This window comes from Delphinus delphis, chromosome 16 (assembly GCF_949987515.2).
Source record: "Delphinus delphis chromosome 16, mDelDel1.2, whole genome shotgun sequence".
NCBI classification, from domain to species: domain Eukaryota; kingdom Metazoa; phylum Chordata; class Mammalia; order Artiodactyla; family Delphinidae; genus Delphinus; species Delphinus delphis.
In genome coordinates this window covers 31,328,853-31,346,664 of record NC_082698.1, presented here as the reverse complement: position 1 = coordinate 31,346,664, position 17,812 = coordinate 31,328,853, and the positions used below count along the sequence as shown (strand labels likewise).

General features: G+C 38.9%; 2 protein-coding genes across 4 annotated transcripts in view; one reads left to right on the top strand and one right to left on the bottom strand.

Moving 5' to 3' along the window:
- The window catches only part of ZNF518A (zinc finger protein 518A), a 65,189-nt gene that overhangs the window by 31,313 nt on the left and 16,064 nt on the right, over window positions 1-17,812 (top strand). For both annotated transcript variants that reach the window (XR_009522409.1, XM_069541524.1), the window contains one exon: window positions 5,563-5,650. Coding sequence is in view for 1 of the 2 variants with exons in the window: in XM_069541524.1 (XP_069397625.1) it covers window positions 5,563-5,650 (88 nt within the window). In the remaining variant the exon portion in view is untranslated. The remainder of the gene's footprint in view (window positions 1-5,562; window positions 5,651-17,812) is intronic.
- Window positions 7,286-17,812, bottom strand: part of BLNK (B cell linker) — a 75,973-nt gene continuing 65,446 nt past the window's right edge. For both annotated transcript variants that reach the window (XM_060034398.1, XM_060034399.1), the window contains 4 exons: window positions 15,045-15,121; window positions 14,135-14,218; window positions 12,515-12,670; window positions 7,286-8,162 (listed from right to left, as the gene is read on the bottom strand). In XM_060034398.1, the coding sequence (XP_059890381.1) occupies window positions 8,043-8,162; window positions 12,515-12,670; window positions 14,135-14,218; window positions 15,045-15,121 (437 nt within the window). In that variant the 3' untranslated portion in view covers window positions 7,286-8,042. The remainder of the gene's footprint in view (window positions 8,163-12,514; window positions 12,671-14,134; window positions 14,219-15,044; window positions 15,122-17,812) is intronic.

Genomic DNA, 17,812 nt, shown 5'->3' with positions numbered 1-17,812 from the left:
TTAAAAATTCTTTTCATAAATTCTGTCTATTTATTTATATTCTCTATTTGGTTGAGACATCATTGTCTTTTTTTTCATTCTTTAAACATAGTTTCAGCTCTTTGAACATATTTAAAATAGCTAAATTAAAATCTTTGTTTAGAAAATCCAGTGCCTGGGCTTTTTCAGGATTTTTATTGATCGCTTTTCTGTGTGTCTGGGCAATACTTTCCTCTTTGTTTACATGCCTTGCAATTTTTTTGTTGTAAACAGGACATTTAAAATATTATAATGCGGCAACTCTGAAAATCAGGTTCTCCACCTCCCCACACACACCTTCCAGGGTTTGTTGTCATTTTTGCTTGTTGTATTTGTTTGTTTGTCTAGTAACTTTTCTGAGCTAAGTTTGTAAAGTCTTTATTCTTTGTTATGTGTCACCAATAAAGTCTCTGTAATGTTAGCTTAATGGTCAGCTAATGATTGGACAGAGAATTCCTTATATACTTGGAATGAAAAAGTCTCTCAGTGTTTACCAAGGGACACTGTGTGTGTTTTTGTGGTGACCCTGCCGCACTTAGCCAGGCAGTTTACAGCTCTGCCTTAGCCTTCACTTCTTACTTCAGCAGAGCCTCCAGGTCAGCCAGATAGGAGAGCTTATGGCATTCTTAGGTCTTTCCTTAGTCTACACACAGTCGTGGGCATGCGTGTGACCTTCTAGATTCCCAGGAGTACGTTAAAGCTTTACAAAGCCCTATTGCTTTTCTCCCTAGCTTTTTGGTTAGGGATAACCGTAACCAAATCGCCTCAAATTTTATCTATCGCTTCAGACAGCAGTGACTAAAACATCTGCCTGTCAGTGTTTTCAACATGGCCCCTAGGTAGCAGCTGTATCTCTCTGCCAGCTTCATGTCAGGCAATAGCCAATCTTCCAGGAAGTCACCAGAGTAGTCAAAACAAATAATTACAATTCTCTATGAATGAAGTCTGTTTTGTTTCTCTCTGATACCAGGAATGAGGTTTTTTATTTATAGGACTCTGCTGACATCAAACTTAAGGGTGAAAGACTGACAACTTTCTCTTTAAGATCAAGAACAAGAAAGGATGTCCACTCTCACTGTGTCTGTTAAACATTGTACTGGTGGCAGTTAGGCATCCAAATGGGAAAGGAAGAATTAAAATATCTCTATTTTTAGGTGACATGATCTTATGTTGGAAAATCCTAAGGAATCCATTAAAAAACCTCATAACTGGGCTTTCCTGGTGGCGCAGTGGTTGAGAGTCCGCCTGCCGATGCAGGGGACACGGGTTCGTGCCCCGGTCCGGGAAGATCCCACATGCCGCGGAGCGGCTGGGCCCGTGAGCCATGGCCGCTGAGCCTGCGCATCCGGGGCCTGTGCTCCGCAACGGGAGAGGCCACAACAGTGAGAGGCCCGTGTACCGCAAAAAAAAAAAAAAAAAAAAAAACCTCATAACTAATAAAAGAGATCAGCAAAGGTGCAGAATACAAGATCAATAGAAAAATCAATTCTATTTCTATACTTTAGCAGTGAGCAATCAAAGTGAAATTAAGAAAAAAATTCCACTTGGCATCTAAGGGAATAAAATGCTTAGGAATAAATTTGACAGAAGAAATGCAAGACTTTTACACTGAAACTACAAATCATTGTTGAAAGAAAGAAGACCTAAATAAGTGTAGAAACATGACATGTTTGTGCATTTATTGTTAAGATGGCAGTACTACCCAAGTTGATTCACAGATTTGATACAAGCCCTGTCAAAATTTCAGCTGCCTTTTTGCCAGAAATTGACAAGCTGATTCTAAAATTCATATAGAAACAAGATACAGAATAGCCAAAACAATTTTTAAAATTAATTAATTTACTTATTTTTGGCTGTGTGGGTCTTTGTTGCTGTGCGCAGGCTTTCTCTAGTTGTGGCAAGCAGGAGCTACTCTTCATTGCAGTGTGAGGGCTTCTCATTGCAGTGGCTTCTGTTTGTTGTGGAGCATGGGCTCTAGGCACATGGGCTTCAGTAGTTGTAGCACGTGGGCTTAGTTGCTCTGTGCTATGTGGGATCTTCCTGGACAAGGGCTCAAACCCTTGTTCCCTGCATTGGCAGGCAGATTCTTAACCACTGCACCACCAGGGAAGTACCAGCCAAAACAATTTTGAAAAGAAGAATAACATTGGAAAACTCACACTTCCCCATTTCAAAACTTACCACAAAGCTACTGTAATCAAGACAATGTAGTACTGATGTAAGAATAGACATATAGATTGGTGGAATAGAATTGAGAGTCCAGAAATAAACCCAAACATTAATGATCAATTTATTTTTGACCAGAATGTCAAGACAATTCAACATGGAAAGAATAATCTTTTAACATATACTGCTTCAACAGCTGGATATCCACATGCAAAAGAATGTATTTAGATACTCCTTCATACCATGTATAAAAGATAACTCAAAATGGATCAAAGACCTACATGTTAGAGATAAAATGATTAAAATATTAGAAACATATAAGTTGAAATTCATTAAATTGAAAACATTTGTGTTTCAAAGAACTCAAGACAATCCACAAAATGGGAGAAAACACTTTCAAATCATATATCTAATGTGGGAATTGTACCCAGAATACACATAAATGATTACAACTCAATAATAAAAAGACAAACAACTCAGTTAAAAAATGGTCAAAGGAGGGAATTCCCTGGCGTCCAGTGGTTAGGACTCTGCGCTTTCACTGCCGAGGGCCCGGGTTCGATCTCTGGTTGGAGAACTAAGATCCCACAAGCCATGCAGCCCAAAAAAAAAAAGAAAAATTGTCAAAGGATTTGAATAGACATTTCTGCAAAGAAGATATACAAATAGCTAATAACAACATGAAAAGATGGTTAACATTTTTAGTCATTAGGGAAATACAAATCCAAAGCACAATGAGATACTACTTCACACGCTTTAGGGTGGTTACAGTTGAAAAGACAATAACAACGATTGATGAGTATGCAGAGAAACAAACTCATACACTGTTAGTCAGGATGTAAAATGGTGTAGTCACTTTGGAAAACAGTTGGGTGTTCCTCAAACTGTTAAGTATATTTGCCATAGGACGCAGAAATTCCACTTTTAGATATATACCCAAAAGAAATGAAGAACATACATCCACTCGAAAACTTGAACAAAATTGTTTATGGTAGTAGTATCCATAATAGCCAAAAAGTGGAAACAACTCAAATGTCCATCAATTGATTAATGAATAAACAAAATATGGTATATCTATATAATATATTGTTCAGCAATGAAAAGAAATAGAGTACTGATACTATAACATAGATGAACATTGAAAACAGTAGGCTAAGTGAAAGAAGGCAGTCACAAAGGACCACATATTGTATGATCCCATTCATATGAAATGTCAAATATGCAAGTCTATAGAGACAAACTAGATCAGTGGATGACTAGGATGGGAGCTCGGGGAGAGTGGAGAGTGTCTGCTTATAGGTATGGAGTTTCTTTTTGATGTGAGAAGATTCTAAGCAGATTGTGGTAACGGTTGCCCAACTCTGAATATAGTCAAACCCACTGAACTGTATAGTTTTAAGTGGGTGAATTTTATAGTATGTTAATTATATCTCAATAATACCATTAAAATTAGCAACTAGTAAAAGTTGGTTAACTATTAGAAGGGGAAAATTGGATATTAAGGAATGCAGAAATGACAAGTGAGAATAAGCAAGAAAGAAACTAAGCACTTAGAATAGGTCTCACCAACCCCTAGTCTGAGATTCAGGCCTTGTTGAAGAGGTTGTAGCTGCCACAGGGACATTCAGGCTGCTGATAGTGAAGAAATTTTCTAGAAGGTGCAGACCTGACTGAGCCGGTTTGTGGGAATAGTCAATTCAGTGGCTGTGAAACTCATTGGAGGGTGCTGGTCAGCTAGAGCTGGTCTACTCCTGCTAAGAGTTAAAGAAACTCACTGGAAGGTGCTGGCAGCCTTGAGCTGGTCCACAGGAAGTTTCCTCACCGAGTGGCAGACAAACTCATAGAGGGTGTGGCCAAGCTAGAGCCTACTGGGTGGCTGAGAGAAATTCATTGGTGAGAACTGGTGGGATAAAGCCAGTTAGCAGAACCTGGCCTGGGGGTGCTGCAGAAAAGCTCAGTGGAAGACGCCACAGCCCAGAACTGGTCTGCAAAAAGTGACCTGCTAGGTGGCTGAGAAACTCAGAGGAGAGTGATTGTCACTGGGCTTCCCTAATCCACTGATAGGGAAAAAGCACACTGGAAGCAGGGAGGGAGGGATATATATGTGTGTATATATATATATATAAAGCAGCACCATTATTGGCCCATACTCTGCCTCAATTGATGCCATATTCTGTTAGCCTTATCCACAACTCTGTGAGCCCCCTTGATTGGTATCCTAATCTTGTTATGATAATTGAGACCCCCCCTGGCTTCTGATATGTAAGTGCTGCTATCAGTGTCCCAGGGTTTAGACTATTAGCCCTAGCTACCATTAGCCCTGGCCAGCAGAACAGGGCTACCAGTGAACTTCTTAGTGATATTTGCTCCTTTCTTACCAGTGCATTTCTAATGGCCTTGGTGATCACACTTGTCCTTTGGGACATAATTCTCTGGTGGGCCTTCTGCCCTCACATAATATATCCACTCCAGCACGCTCAGTTCCCTGAGCCTTTTAATTCCCTCCTCTACTATCTGCCATAGCAATTCAGGCATTTCACCCTCAATCAGTGAAGGTCATCACCTTTTCTAGTCTTCCAAGAGCCACTCAATGAGTTTGCATCATCTCCTAGGGTCATTGCCAGAGTATTAAATTATGTATCCTGAGAAGCGCCCTTAAGTTAATAAATTATTCCTTATCCAATCTTATATTCTGGCTTCTTTGCTCAAGTGTTCTCAAAATCTAGTTCCATGGTACTCCCTCAGCTCCTGCCAGTACATGGTGCCTAATTCATCAATCTCTTCCAGGATGTATTCTTTCCTCCCTCAGCAGGCCTAGCACATTTATAGCTGATTTAAGCTGCAACTTAACTTTAGTTATTGGCCTAGCAGCCTGGACAGAAGGTAGGGGCATATCCTGAGGGGTATTTCTGTTGCCTTGCAGGGGAGAGGCCTCTGCAGTGTCTTCCCACACAGGCAGAATGCTATTTCTTAATGACAGGGGTTAACTCTGCTGACTCTGAGGGTTCAGAGGAGTCTGGGAAGCCAAATAATTGGTGGCATTCACCATTAATGATGGTTTTACCATCATTCATCCCCAGATGTTCTCATCCCATCTGTCAGGGTCTCAGGGTTTTTGAACTAGGACTCTGACCTTGGTTGGACAGACCTGTCTTGGTTTAGCATTAAATTATCTTTGCATGGAATTCCCTGGAGGTCCAGTGGTTAGGACCCAGTGCTTTCACTGCTGTGGGCCTGGGTTTGATCCCTGGTCAGGGAACTAAGATCCCACAAGCCACACAGTGTGGCCAAAAAAAAAAAAAAAAAATAGTTTTGCAGTTCAGCAACTGTATTAAATCCTGAGTTTGGTCTTCAGCTTTTTCTTCTCTCCCACTGCAGGAGATTAGCAATTGGGTCACCACTTTGTACCAGGGATGGTTCATGCCTCAAATACCCCAAGGATGGAGTCCTTATTGTCAACTGGGTGGTGAGTAATCTGGTTCAAAGATGCCATCTTAATGCCTACTTTCTTGAAACTACTCCTGGTACTAAATCTGTCATTTGGGTCTTCTGGGGAGAAGATGCTGAGATGTAATTAGGAGTACAAGAGGTTTATTGGACAGTAATGCCTGGGGGATGGAGCAAGATTGAGTAAGAAAAGCTTTCACACCGTAATGCAGATCTGATACTCGTGAAAGAAAAGGTTGGTGAGTGGAAGCAGAATTAGGTATAGAAAGCCTCAGACTTCCATGCACCACTGACAAAGTCAGCCAACTCAATGGATACTTTAGGTTAAAGACTATCCATTAGTTAGAGGAATTCCATGTTGGGCAGAATTAGCGAGACCGAGGGCTGCTTAGGAAGAGCATAGGCTTGGCTCAAAACCCAAGGCAGATTCTGAAGGCATTAACAGCTAAAGGCTGTCAGCTAATTGCACTCCTACAGCTGAATGCCAAATTTTTTCCTGATGGGAGATCCAAACAGTGCACCTCCATGGCTGCCATACAATGGGGCAATATCAAGTAGTGTGACATTCATGTAACTGGAGTCCCTGAAGGGGAGGAGAAGAAGGATAACAGAAAAAATATTTGAAGAAAAAATAATAATTGAAACTTTTCCCCTAAATTTGATGAAAACTATAAATACAAAGATCCAAGAAGCAACATGAAGCTCAAGCAGGAAAAAGAAAACCATACCAAGACACATTATAATCACATGTTCATCATCACAGGTGATAAAGAGAAAAGTTTTATTGCAGTCGGAGAAAAAAAGCACACATTATGTACTGAGAATCAAAGATAAGAATTACTGCAGACTTGTTGTCAGAACCGCTGCAGGCCAGAAGAGTGGAATGATATCTTTAAGGTACTGAAGTCATCCTAGAATTCTTTCTCTAGCAAAATTACCCTTCAAAAATGAAGATAAAACAAAGAAAATTTCACAAAAGAGAAGTCTAAGATATGTCATCACCAGTAAAGTTGCTCTATCTTAAATGTTAAGAGAAATTCTTCATGTGGAAGGAAAATGATACCAGGTGGATATTAGATCTATACAAAGGAATTAAGAGCGCTGGAAATGGTGAGTAAACAAATAAATATAAAAGTGAAAGGGGGGTATTATGACATTTAAGAATACAGTTATTTTTATAAGTGAGTTTGTGAGTTCATAACCTTCTAGAATTTCAAAATCCTTTCAGATTGCTGTCTTACTCAGTGATCAAGTGCATTCCTCATTTAATTATTAGATTTATCTTAATTAGCTGCTTTATCATTTCAGTGCTGTCTAAAGTACACAGTAGGATAAAAAGCTTTGATATGACAGAGTATAATACATTGCTGGGACAACCTAAGACCTTGGATACGGCTGCTCACAATGGTATCTCTTTTATTCCTGAGTGTTCATCAATGTCTGCTTTTCTGCCCCTGTTCTGTGGGCTGTTTCCCTAGGCTTTTTTTTTTTTTTTTTTTTTTTTTTGCGGTACGTGGGCCTCTCACTGTTGTGGCCTCTCCCGTTGCGGAGCACAGGCTCCGGATGCGCAGGCTCAGCGGCCACGGCTCACGGGCCCAGCTGCTCCGCGGCATGTGGGATCTTCCCGGACCGGGGCACGAACCCGCGTCCCCTGCATCGGCAGGCGGACTCTCAACCACTGCGCCACCAGGGAAGCCCTTCCCTAGGCTTTTAATCTAGTTTTGCTCTCATCCCACTCTGAACCTCATATCAAGTTTAGGGTCTATTTAATAGACATGCAGATCAAAGAGGGTACAATTATATTTAATAAGCTAAGCTAACAACATAATCATGGATAAGAAAGTTCGTATCTGTATACATCTCCCATGGTTGGGAGCTCACAAAAAGGAACCATTACATCCCCCTTATTTGTATTTATAAATATCATATATTATCTATATTTTATTTTCTACACATTAAAATTTTAACCAAGGCAATTTTCAAGCACTGACAGTAGGCGTCCTAGTTACACTGGGGCACTAGGACCATTGTGGTGGTCTAAATTTTCAGCAGCTTTGTTTTATCCAAGAGCATCATTTTCTTTTTCTGGAAGTAGCGCGTTATTTTCTTACATGACTGAAAATACTTTACACCTGTTTTTTTAAATAAAGACATTTATTTGGAGAATATTAGTAGCATATTCTCAGCCTCACCAGATATTAACAGTTCATCAAGTCAGGCAACAGAACATGTCCATATGAGCTTCTTATAAGGAAATCGACGACCACCTCAACAGCTGCCTCATCTTCTATTTTATTACTGGACGATTCATAATCCAAAATATGAAGTTTTTGGACTTTTTCCTCAAAAGTAGAAGTAGGTAAAATGTCTGAAGCAATGATGTTGACTTCCTTTAAAAAAATTTTTTTAATTTATGAAACTTTAACTGCATATTTCAGTCTTGTGGAATCTTTTGTGTTATTCTGACTGTCAATAAGAACCAGGGGACTGTGTTGATGATTCTTGATGATTTCAGCAACACTTCCAAAGTACTAGAACAAGAAAACATAGATGAATTATAAATTGGCATTTATATTAACAGTGAACTCCACTCCTCCCATCTTCTCCAACTCTTTCAAGTTAGTCAGAGTTACTAGGTCCCAGATGACATTCTATCCAAAAAAGTCTAATTTAACAATGGATGTAACCTTTGAGGTGGCAGACCCTGGCCATTCAATGAGACTGAAAATGCAACTGACATCCTCAATTAGTATAACTTCTTAGAGAAAATTACTTTATTGAGTTATGATGTAATATTTTAATATTTTGTTTTTTATTTAGTGCCAAGTGTAAAACTGTCATACATTGAATTTCTCTACATTTTTATAAAACATAGATTATCTGTTATGTTGCATGTATTAGATACAAGGACTGATGTAGTAAATTAACGTTAGAATTTAATGTGAAGAGAGTTATTTCCCAGGTTAATTCATGTTTGTTTTTGTGTTCTTTTTTTTGAATAAATAAGGAAACCTTTATAAACCTTCATATACCCATTTTTGCTTTAGCTCTCAGTAAGTTTAGAGCTAAATTAGTGCCTAGTTAATAATTTCATGCTAGGCTCTTACTATACATACATATTTTTCCGTATATTAATTCCTATTGTCTATTGGTTTTAGTTTAAGGCGATCACAATTTTTTTCTGAAAAATGATCAATGTTTTAAGTGAAAGATAAAATAAGTATAACACAGACCAAGAAGTGAAATGCATTGATTATACAAAAGTGCTACAAGCTCATGATCATCAGATAAATGCATTTAGAGTCATTTTTTTAAAGGGGTAATTGTTTTGCAACACTGCCATATAATTTAGCAGTTACCACCAATTGACTTCATTTTCTCTTAGTTTTTCATATAAAGATAAACATCTGGAATAAAAAATGTTTAAAAGCCTTTATTAATTATTTGAATAGCTTCCAAATATTATATATTAAAATAAGTAAAGTATTCAGAATACTAGTCATTTTTCAAACAAAACACCAGTTGTCTTTTAGATAATTGGCTTCTGAATATTAGGTCAGGGAGGAGAGACAGAGACTTTCAAGTACCTTTAGTCCTTATTTCTTACTTTCTCTTCAATCATTCAGCCCTCCTGTACTTGCCAATGAATTGTTTTTATGATATTCATAAAGACATTCATTCTGTTTGTTTGGCACAGCATATTGTTAATCTGAATGCAGTTGGAAGTTAAATTTATGGACTAACACACCAGGAAATGAAATAGTACAACCTCTTTGAAGTGAATTCCAAGTGAAAAAGTGTGTTCTGAACCCAGTAAATATAGGAGAGAGTTGCTTTGCTTATACAAATAAGCATCTCATTCTGTCCTTATACTCTTCTGAATATTTCTGAGGATTGCTGTGTTGCAGAGTTTGGGGATTAAAATGTTTGAAGTAGGGGGTTGAGCTGAGTTGAAATATTTGAAGTAAGGACTGGACTTGAGGCATATTTGTGATTTGACTGAATGAAGGATTGAGCATAACTTAATTGCAGTTTCCCCTTAACACTTTTTTTTTGGTCTACACTAATTCAGTGTATTTGAGATATTCATACATGGACAGAAAAACAATTGTTTGATAACTCAAAATCCCATGGTCAATAAAATAAAGCAAACAGATCTCAGAGTGATAAAATACTCACTATGTATCCACATAATGTCAAAACATTTGCAAAAAAATTAAACAGTTAATCAACTAGTTACTTTTTCTACCCATGAATACCCAAACACAAATACAGACAAACAGACTTTTCAAGATCTCCACATGGTTGACATCATGTAACCAAAGTTTTCATTTTTCAATTCAGATGTTCAGTACATGGGAGAAATTATCTTTTTATTATAGATAATTTAAGTAAGTGTTTTAAAGGACTCTGTCAGTACTTCCTGATGCTATTATAATAATATGTATTTATTTTGGTATCCATAGGCTGGATAATTGGGGAGTGGGATGAAGCTCTGATCTATTCATTCTGAGGTAGGGATGAAGATTCTTTAAGCCAAGAAGAATCACTGTTTATCAGAGTTTCCTAGCAGGACAAGGAAGTCCAGAGCCTCTCTGAGAGCTCAAAATTTATCTGACTGAATTTCAGTACCACTAAAAAGGACAGCGCCTTCACCTACCCCTAAGCCTCTTAGAGAAGTACTGGACCCCTGGGGAGGCTTTTTTTTAAAAAAAATTTTTATTATTTATTTGTTTATTTGGCTGCATTTGGTCTTTCGTTGCTGCGCGTGGGCTTTCTCTAGTTGCAGCGAGCGGGAGCTACTCTTCATTGCGGTGCACTGGCTTCTCATTGCAGTGGCTTCTCTTGTTGTGGAGCACAGGCTCTAGGTGCACGGGCTTCATTAGTTGTGCTTGTGGGCTCTAGAGCACAGGCTCAGTAGTTGTGCACAGGCTTAGCTGCTCCGCGGCATGTGGGATCTTCCCAGACCAGAGCTCAAACCCATGTCCCCTGCATTGGCAGGCAGATTCTTAACCACTGCGCCACCAGGGAAGTCCCTGGGGAGGCTTTAGAATGTAACCATCCATCCAAAGTCACTCTGTCCTACTAGGATCACCACCATATCCTACTACTGATTACTGTTGAGGAGCATATAGTTTAAAAAATTTGTCATATCAAGGTTTCAGTGAGAATGAATGTTTTTGTGAGTAGGGAGAAGCAGACAGTTCTGTTAAAGTTTAACTGGTGTGAAATGAAAATGCAATCTATATTTTAAAACCCATTTGGTCTTTATCAGTGTTTTGTGTTTTCAGAGTTTTGCATTTTCTAACTATCTGAGACTTTATTAAAAGCAAAATAAAACTCCAAACTATAAAACTCCTCGAAGAAAACATAGGGAGAAAGCTTCACGAGACTGCATTTGGCAATGATTTCTTGGATGTTACACCAAAAGCACAGGCAACAAAACAAAACATAGACAAATAGGACTACATTAAACTATACGACAAAGTTATAAGAGTTCTTTACATATTCTGGATATTAACCTCTTATCAGACACATAATTTGCAAATATTTTCTCCCATTTCAGAGGTTGCCTTTTTACTCTGTTGATTGTGACCTTTGATGAACAGAAAATTTTAGACCATTTTATTATACCATATACAAAAAAAAAAAAAATAGACTCAAAATGAATTAAAGATTTAAATGTAAGACCTGAAACCATAGAAATCCCAGAAGAAAACATAAGCAGTATGCTCTTTGACATTGGTCTTAGCAATATTTTTTGGACATGTCTCCTCAAGCAAGGGTGACAAAAGCACAAATAAACAAATGGGACTACACCAAACTAAAAAGATTTTGCATAACAAAGGAAACCATCAACAAAAGAAAAAGGCAACCTACTGAATGAGAGAAGATATTTGCAAATAATATGTCTGATAAGGGGATAATATCCAAAATATATAAAGAACTCTTGTAACTCAGTATCAAACAAACAAATAAGCAATCTAATTAAAAAATGTGCAGAGGACCTGAGTAGACATTTTTCTGAAGAAGACATGCAGATGGCCAACAAGCACATGAAATGATGCTCAACATCACTAATCATCAGGAAAATGAAAATCAGAACCACAATGAGATATCACATCACACCTGTGAGAATGGCTATTATCAAAAAGACAAGAGACAATATGCTTGTGAGGATGTGAAGAAAAGGGAACCCGTGTGCACTGTTGGTGGGAATGTACATTGGTACGACAACTATGGAAAACAGCATGGAGATTCCTCAAAAAATTAAAAATAGAACTGCCATATGACCCACCAATTCCTATCCTGGGTATATATCCAAAGAAAATGAAAACACTAATTCAAAAAGTTACGTACACTCTGATGTTCATACAAGCATTATTTACAGTAGCCAAGATATGGAAGCAAACTAAGTGTCCATCAAAAGATGAATAGGTAAAGATGATGTGATATATATATATACAATGGAATATTACTCAGCCATAAAAAGAGTGAAATTGTGCCATTTGTGACAACATGGGTGGACCAAGAGGGTATTACACTAAGTGAAGTAAGTCAGACAGAGAAAGAGAAATACCATATGATTTCACTTATATGTGGCATCTAAAAAACAAAGCAAACAAAATGCCGAGTCAGACTGACCTCATTAAGCAACAGGATAAAAGAAAGCTTTTACATCATACCAGTCGTTCCTCCTCTCTGTTCTCTCATAGGATATACTGCCCAAACATAGTATTTTATCTCGTACTCTATGACAATGTGCAAGCCTTAGGCCAGGTACTCGTGTATCCTTTCTCCACATCTCTGGCACCTAATACAGTATGATGGCATTGTGCTCAAAACATAGTTATAGAGTTGGATTAGAAGAGAAATTACTGACCTCTTCACCAGTTTTCTTTCTGCCCAAAGCATACTGTTTTGTTGCTTCAATAAATCGCACAGGGATATTATATACTCGCTTATTAAAAAATACAACTAGTGTATATGGCTGTTTGGAATCATGACCAGAGCTTTTCCGAATAAGAAATGATCCATCCTGTTTATTAAAAGAAAGAATAATTATGATTAGTGTTACTTGTATTCCCATAGGCTAAAAATCAGTTTATGAAAAATACCTATATTATATTCAAAAGGTAATTATTTAGGTATATGATTTTTATTACTAATTAGAGCTTGTTTTATTATTTTGCAAGAAAATACTTCAGTAAAATATATACTTACAGAAAATTCTGAAAGAAGTAAATGCTGGCATTTTGAGGCACTAAATAAGACTTTATGTTTATAGGCTTTGGAAATGTGTGAAGGGACACATTAAGATCAAACCTAAAGGGCACTCTTGAACTAGGAACCATGTTCACAAGTTGCCTATGAATAAAAAAATATATCAAACAAATTCCATTCAAAAGTGCTATAAGAAGAAAACAGATATTGGGAATCAAAACATTTCAGCTGATAAAAATTCTCTCTCCAAAAATTTATGTTGAAGTAGAAAAAATATTGTAACACAACATTCCAAATTTAATTAAATATCTTGTAAAATATTCTACAATCATAAATTCAAAAATTATGAACAAAAAATAGACAAAAACAGGAAGAAGGAATGCAATAAAAGTTGATCAAACCTGGGAAAAAGCACTTACCTGGTGGCACAGTGGTTAAGAATCTGCCTGCCAATGCAGGGGACATGGGTTCGAGCCCTGGTCCAGGAAGATCCCACATGCCACGGAGCAACTAAGCCCATGTGCCACAACTACTGAACCTGTGCTCTAGAGCCCATGAGCCACAACTACTGAACCCACGTGCCACAATTACGGAAGCCCTTGCACTCTAGGGCCCGTGCTCTGCAACAAGAGAAGCCACTGCAATGAGAAGCCCGTGCACCACAACGAAGAGTAGCCCCTGCTAGCCACAACTAGAGAAAGCCCACACACAGCAAACGAAGACCCAGTTCAGCCAAAAAACCCCACAAAAAACCAGTATATTCTGACAAGGCAAGGTGCAAGTGGGCGGAGAAAAGAGAAAGAAAAAGAAAAGTGGCACTTTAATCTTGGATTGTCCAGACTGTTCTAGTGTTCCTATATGACTGGGCTTCGACTCTCCAAAAATTTACTTCCCAGTACTTTTTGCCACCTTGATCCCAATCTTTTATCCCAAGCATTGATCCAAAATAGTCTGTTACATTTCACTCCTGGGTGGATCTCATGTAGCACCAAGCCTTACAGAGATCCCCTCCAGAGCTTTCTTCTCTTCCACTATTTGGAGAGCAGTGGAGCCTATGGATCCGTGTATAGATGAAAGGATAAGCAGCAATATGATAGCGGAACAAAGAAAGAGGGAGGTACTTCAAAGAGAGGAGGGGACGGCAGTTCCTCTTGAGTAAGTAAAGAGAAAAGATCCCTGCATCCATAATTGTTGCAATTACTTAATTAGCATATTATCGGGATGACAACTGTGCCGATATAGGCTGAGGGCACAACATGAGATTTTAAAATGGTCAGACCTTGTTCGATCTGTATAATGCCTCTTCGGCCGACTTTCGATCGCAGGCACCAGCGTACCATGGTTTACAGTGAACGTCAGCTTCCTGTGAGTGAGAGGGCATTATTAAGCATGAGATGGCCCTTCAATGACACTGAACCTTCTGTGCACTAGAAACAAAGTCCCATTTTGCATTACCAGAAAGGCCTAAGTACATTTGGGCCAGTAATCTGAAAATGAGTTTTATGCTTCTTTTGATCAACCACAAGGATTATAATTGACTTTTCCCCAATTTGGCTGTAGGGGGTAGACTTAGTATTTGAACTTGAGACCTAATCCTGCTAGATTCCTGAACCATTTATTCCTTTCTCCTAAATAAGTTATAATCTCCCTTTCTATTATGATCTTACTGTTGCTTTGTGGAGCGTTTTATAATTTCCGAAGTGTTTTTACAAATATCTTATTTGATTCTTGTAACAACTTTGAAGGCAAGACGAATACATGCTATCATCCCTATTTTACATTTGAGAAAGCTTAGAGACTTGCCCAAGGGCACACTGAGTCCTTTCTCTGTCTTTTCTTAAACTATGCTATTTTATGTGTTTTAATATCATATGCCTCCACAGATCTATTCTGAAAAAATTACATAGTTTAAATAGAATCTATGTGAGAGGAAGAACAATAAAAACAACACACTTCTTTGCTAGTTTTGAAGAAACACCAATTGTTATTTATGGCATCCAGAATACAAATTAGTATAAATGGAGCAAAGTCTTAACAGTTGGGAAAAAAATGTATTCTGTACCCATCAGCAAATGACAACTCACAGGCTCACTTAAAATAGAATCTGTTTCCAAGCTTCACTCCAAAGTCTCTCTTATAAGAAGTCATGCCCTTTCCTGCAGTTTACTGATAACGAGTTCATTTCATACCTGTTCTGACAAATTGGAATTAGATGAAAAGCTGGGTAATGGGCCATCCACAGTTGGGCTTCCCCCTTCTGGAAATCCTGAAAGGGATTTGAAAAATCAGTGGATCCCATTATATCTTGAGCAGTTACTCTGCCTATACCTCAACACTGTGCTGGGAGCTACAAGGAACACACACACTGAAAAATCACACACATAAAAAAAATCCTTAAGAGTTGTGCTTCTCGAAGTGAGGTCTGAGGCCCCTGGGAATCCCCAAGATTCTTTCAGGGCGTTTGTGAGGTTTTTTCCAAATACATATCTCTGTGAAGCCCAATTTTCCTCATATACTTCGACCAGTAAAACATATTGTAACAGATTGAATGTAGATGCAGATATGAGAATTCAGCTGCCTCTGTTATTCCAGGCATTAAAGAGATTTTAAAAATGTAAAACAATGCCACTCTTCCCCCTAAATTTCTTTTGTTTGGAAAATGTATTTTTTTCATAAAAATATGTTGTTAACATGTAATGAGTTTAATATTTTAAAAATGGATTCATAAATGTTTTAAATGTCTTCTAACTAATACATTAAATATCGTTAGAAAGAAACACATAAACCATAGTTCTTTGGGTCTGCAATGATCTTAACAGTGTTAGAATGGTCCTGAGGTCAAAATGATTGAGAATTTCTGCCCTAAGGCATAAACTCCCTCAGGGAGTTTACCATCTAAATGTGGAGACATGGAGACACATGAAATGGAGAAAATACTTAGCTGTATTCATTCATTCATTCATCCACTCACTCATTCATTCTTTATTGTGTACCTGCCATGGATCAAGGCTTTGGGAATATACAGCAGTCAACAAAACAGCAAAATGCCCCTCCCTCTTGGAGCTTAAATTTTAACGGAGTGAGATAGGCAATAAAGACATAAGTAAATATATATACAATATTACAAAGTCGTAAGTGCTATGAAGAAAAGTAGGCAGGGAAGTGGGTGGGGGATATCTTCGGATAAGTAGTATGCTTAAATAGGCTGGTCAGGGAGAGCCTCACTGAGGTGACACTTGGGTAAGATCTGTAGGTGGAGAGGGAGGAGGCCTGTGGATATCTGAGGAAACAATGTTGCAGGTGTAGGGAACAGTGAATGCAAGGGCCTGGCATATTTGAGGAATAGAGAGGGGGCCACTGTGCCTGGACTGCAGTGAGAAAAGGGGTGAAGAATAAGGGATGAAGTCATACAGGAGGTGGTGAAGGGACCAGGTTTGTGGGACCCAGTGGACACTTAGCATGACTTGGGCTTTAACAAGCATGGTATGGGACGCTTTTGGGGGGTTTTGAACAGAATAGTGTGATTTGCCTGTCTTTTAACAAGGTCACTCTGACTCCAGGGCTGGAAATAGATAGAAGGGAGCAAGAGCAGAGAGAGGAGGTCAGTTGAGTCTTGCAAGCCCAGGCAGGAGGTGATGGTGGCTTGGAACAGATGGCATCAGCAGAATTAGTGAGAGTGACTGGATTCCAAATGTATTTTGAAGGAACGGCTGGAAGGTGTGAAGAAAGCAAGTGAAGGGACTTCCCTGGTGGCGCAGTGGTTAAGAATCTGCCTGCCGATGCAGGGGACACGGGTTCAAGCCCTGGTCCGGGAAGATTCCACATGCCACAGAGCAAATAAGCCCGTGAGCCACAACTACTGAGCCCGTGTGCCACAGCTATTGAAGCCTGCGCGCCTAGAGCCCATGCTCCACAACCAAAGAAGCCACTGCAATGAGAAGCCCGCGCACTGCAACGAAAGGTAGCCCCCGCTCGCCGCAACTAGAGAAGGCCCACACGCAGCAATGAAGACCCAATGCAGCCAAAAATAAATAAATACATTTATTAAAAAAAAAAAAGGAAAGCAAGTGAGGAGTCATGGGTGACTCTAAGGTTTTTGACCAGAGCAACTAGAGTTGTCCTTTCTTAGGAGGGGAAGTCTACAAGAGAAACAGGCTTAGATGAACCAACTGCTTCAGATAAAAGTGCCCTGGACGTTCAAAGGTGACAGCCACCATTGTTAACAGGAGGGAGCAATGAGGGCTTGGCAGGCCCAGGAGGGCTGAGTATGAAGGAAGGCTGTGTTCTGACAGGTGGGGACAGTATTCCCGGGTAGGAGCAGGAAAAATAGGGTGGGAGGTCACGCTCTTCTAAAGTACATAGTACAAGGAGGTTGGTGGTTTCCACAGTTTGGGCAGTTGGGGGGGTTCAAGGCTGACATTTTCTGATCCCTGAATATGTGCCAGCCCTGTCCTGTTTCTCACATCTTAGCTCACTTTGCCTTCACTTCCGCCCTTTATGGGAGGAGCTATCAGACCCCATTTTACAGGTGACGTCTTCCCTGACCACAGCAGCCCTCACTGTCTCCATTCCTCTCTGTGCCCACCCACTGCCACCTTGCTTTATTTTTCTTTATATCACTTTAACATTTGCCTGATATTGTATGGCTTAATCTAGTTGTTTATTTCTCCTCTAGTAGAAAAGAAGCTCCGTAAAGGAAGGGACTCTGTTTTATTCACTGCTGTATCCTCTGGGTCTAAAATATTGCCTGGCACATGGCAGACAGTCAATAAGTATTTGTCAGTTGAAAGAATGACTTGGGTTGAAAAACAATAAAGGGTATAATAAAGCTTTACGTAGTAAAAATACAATAAAATTTCTATAGCTATACCATTTCACTTTGTGTTCAGAATTTTAGAAAAGTTTCTTTTATTTAAGATGAATCAAAAATCCAATTAAAGCCTAAGAAACAGATTTA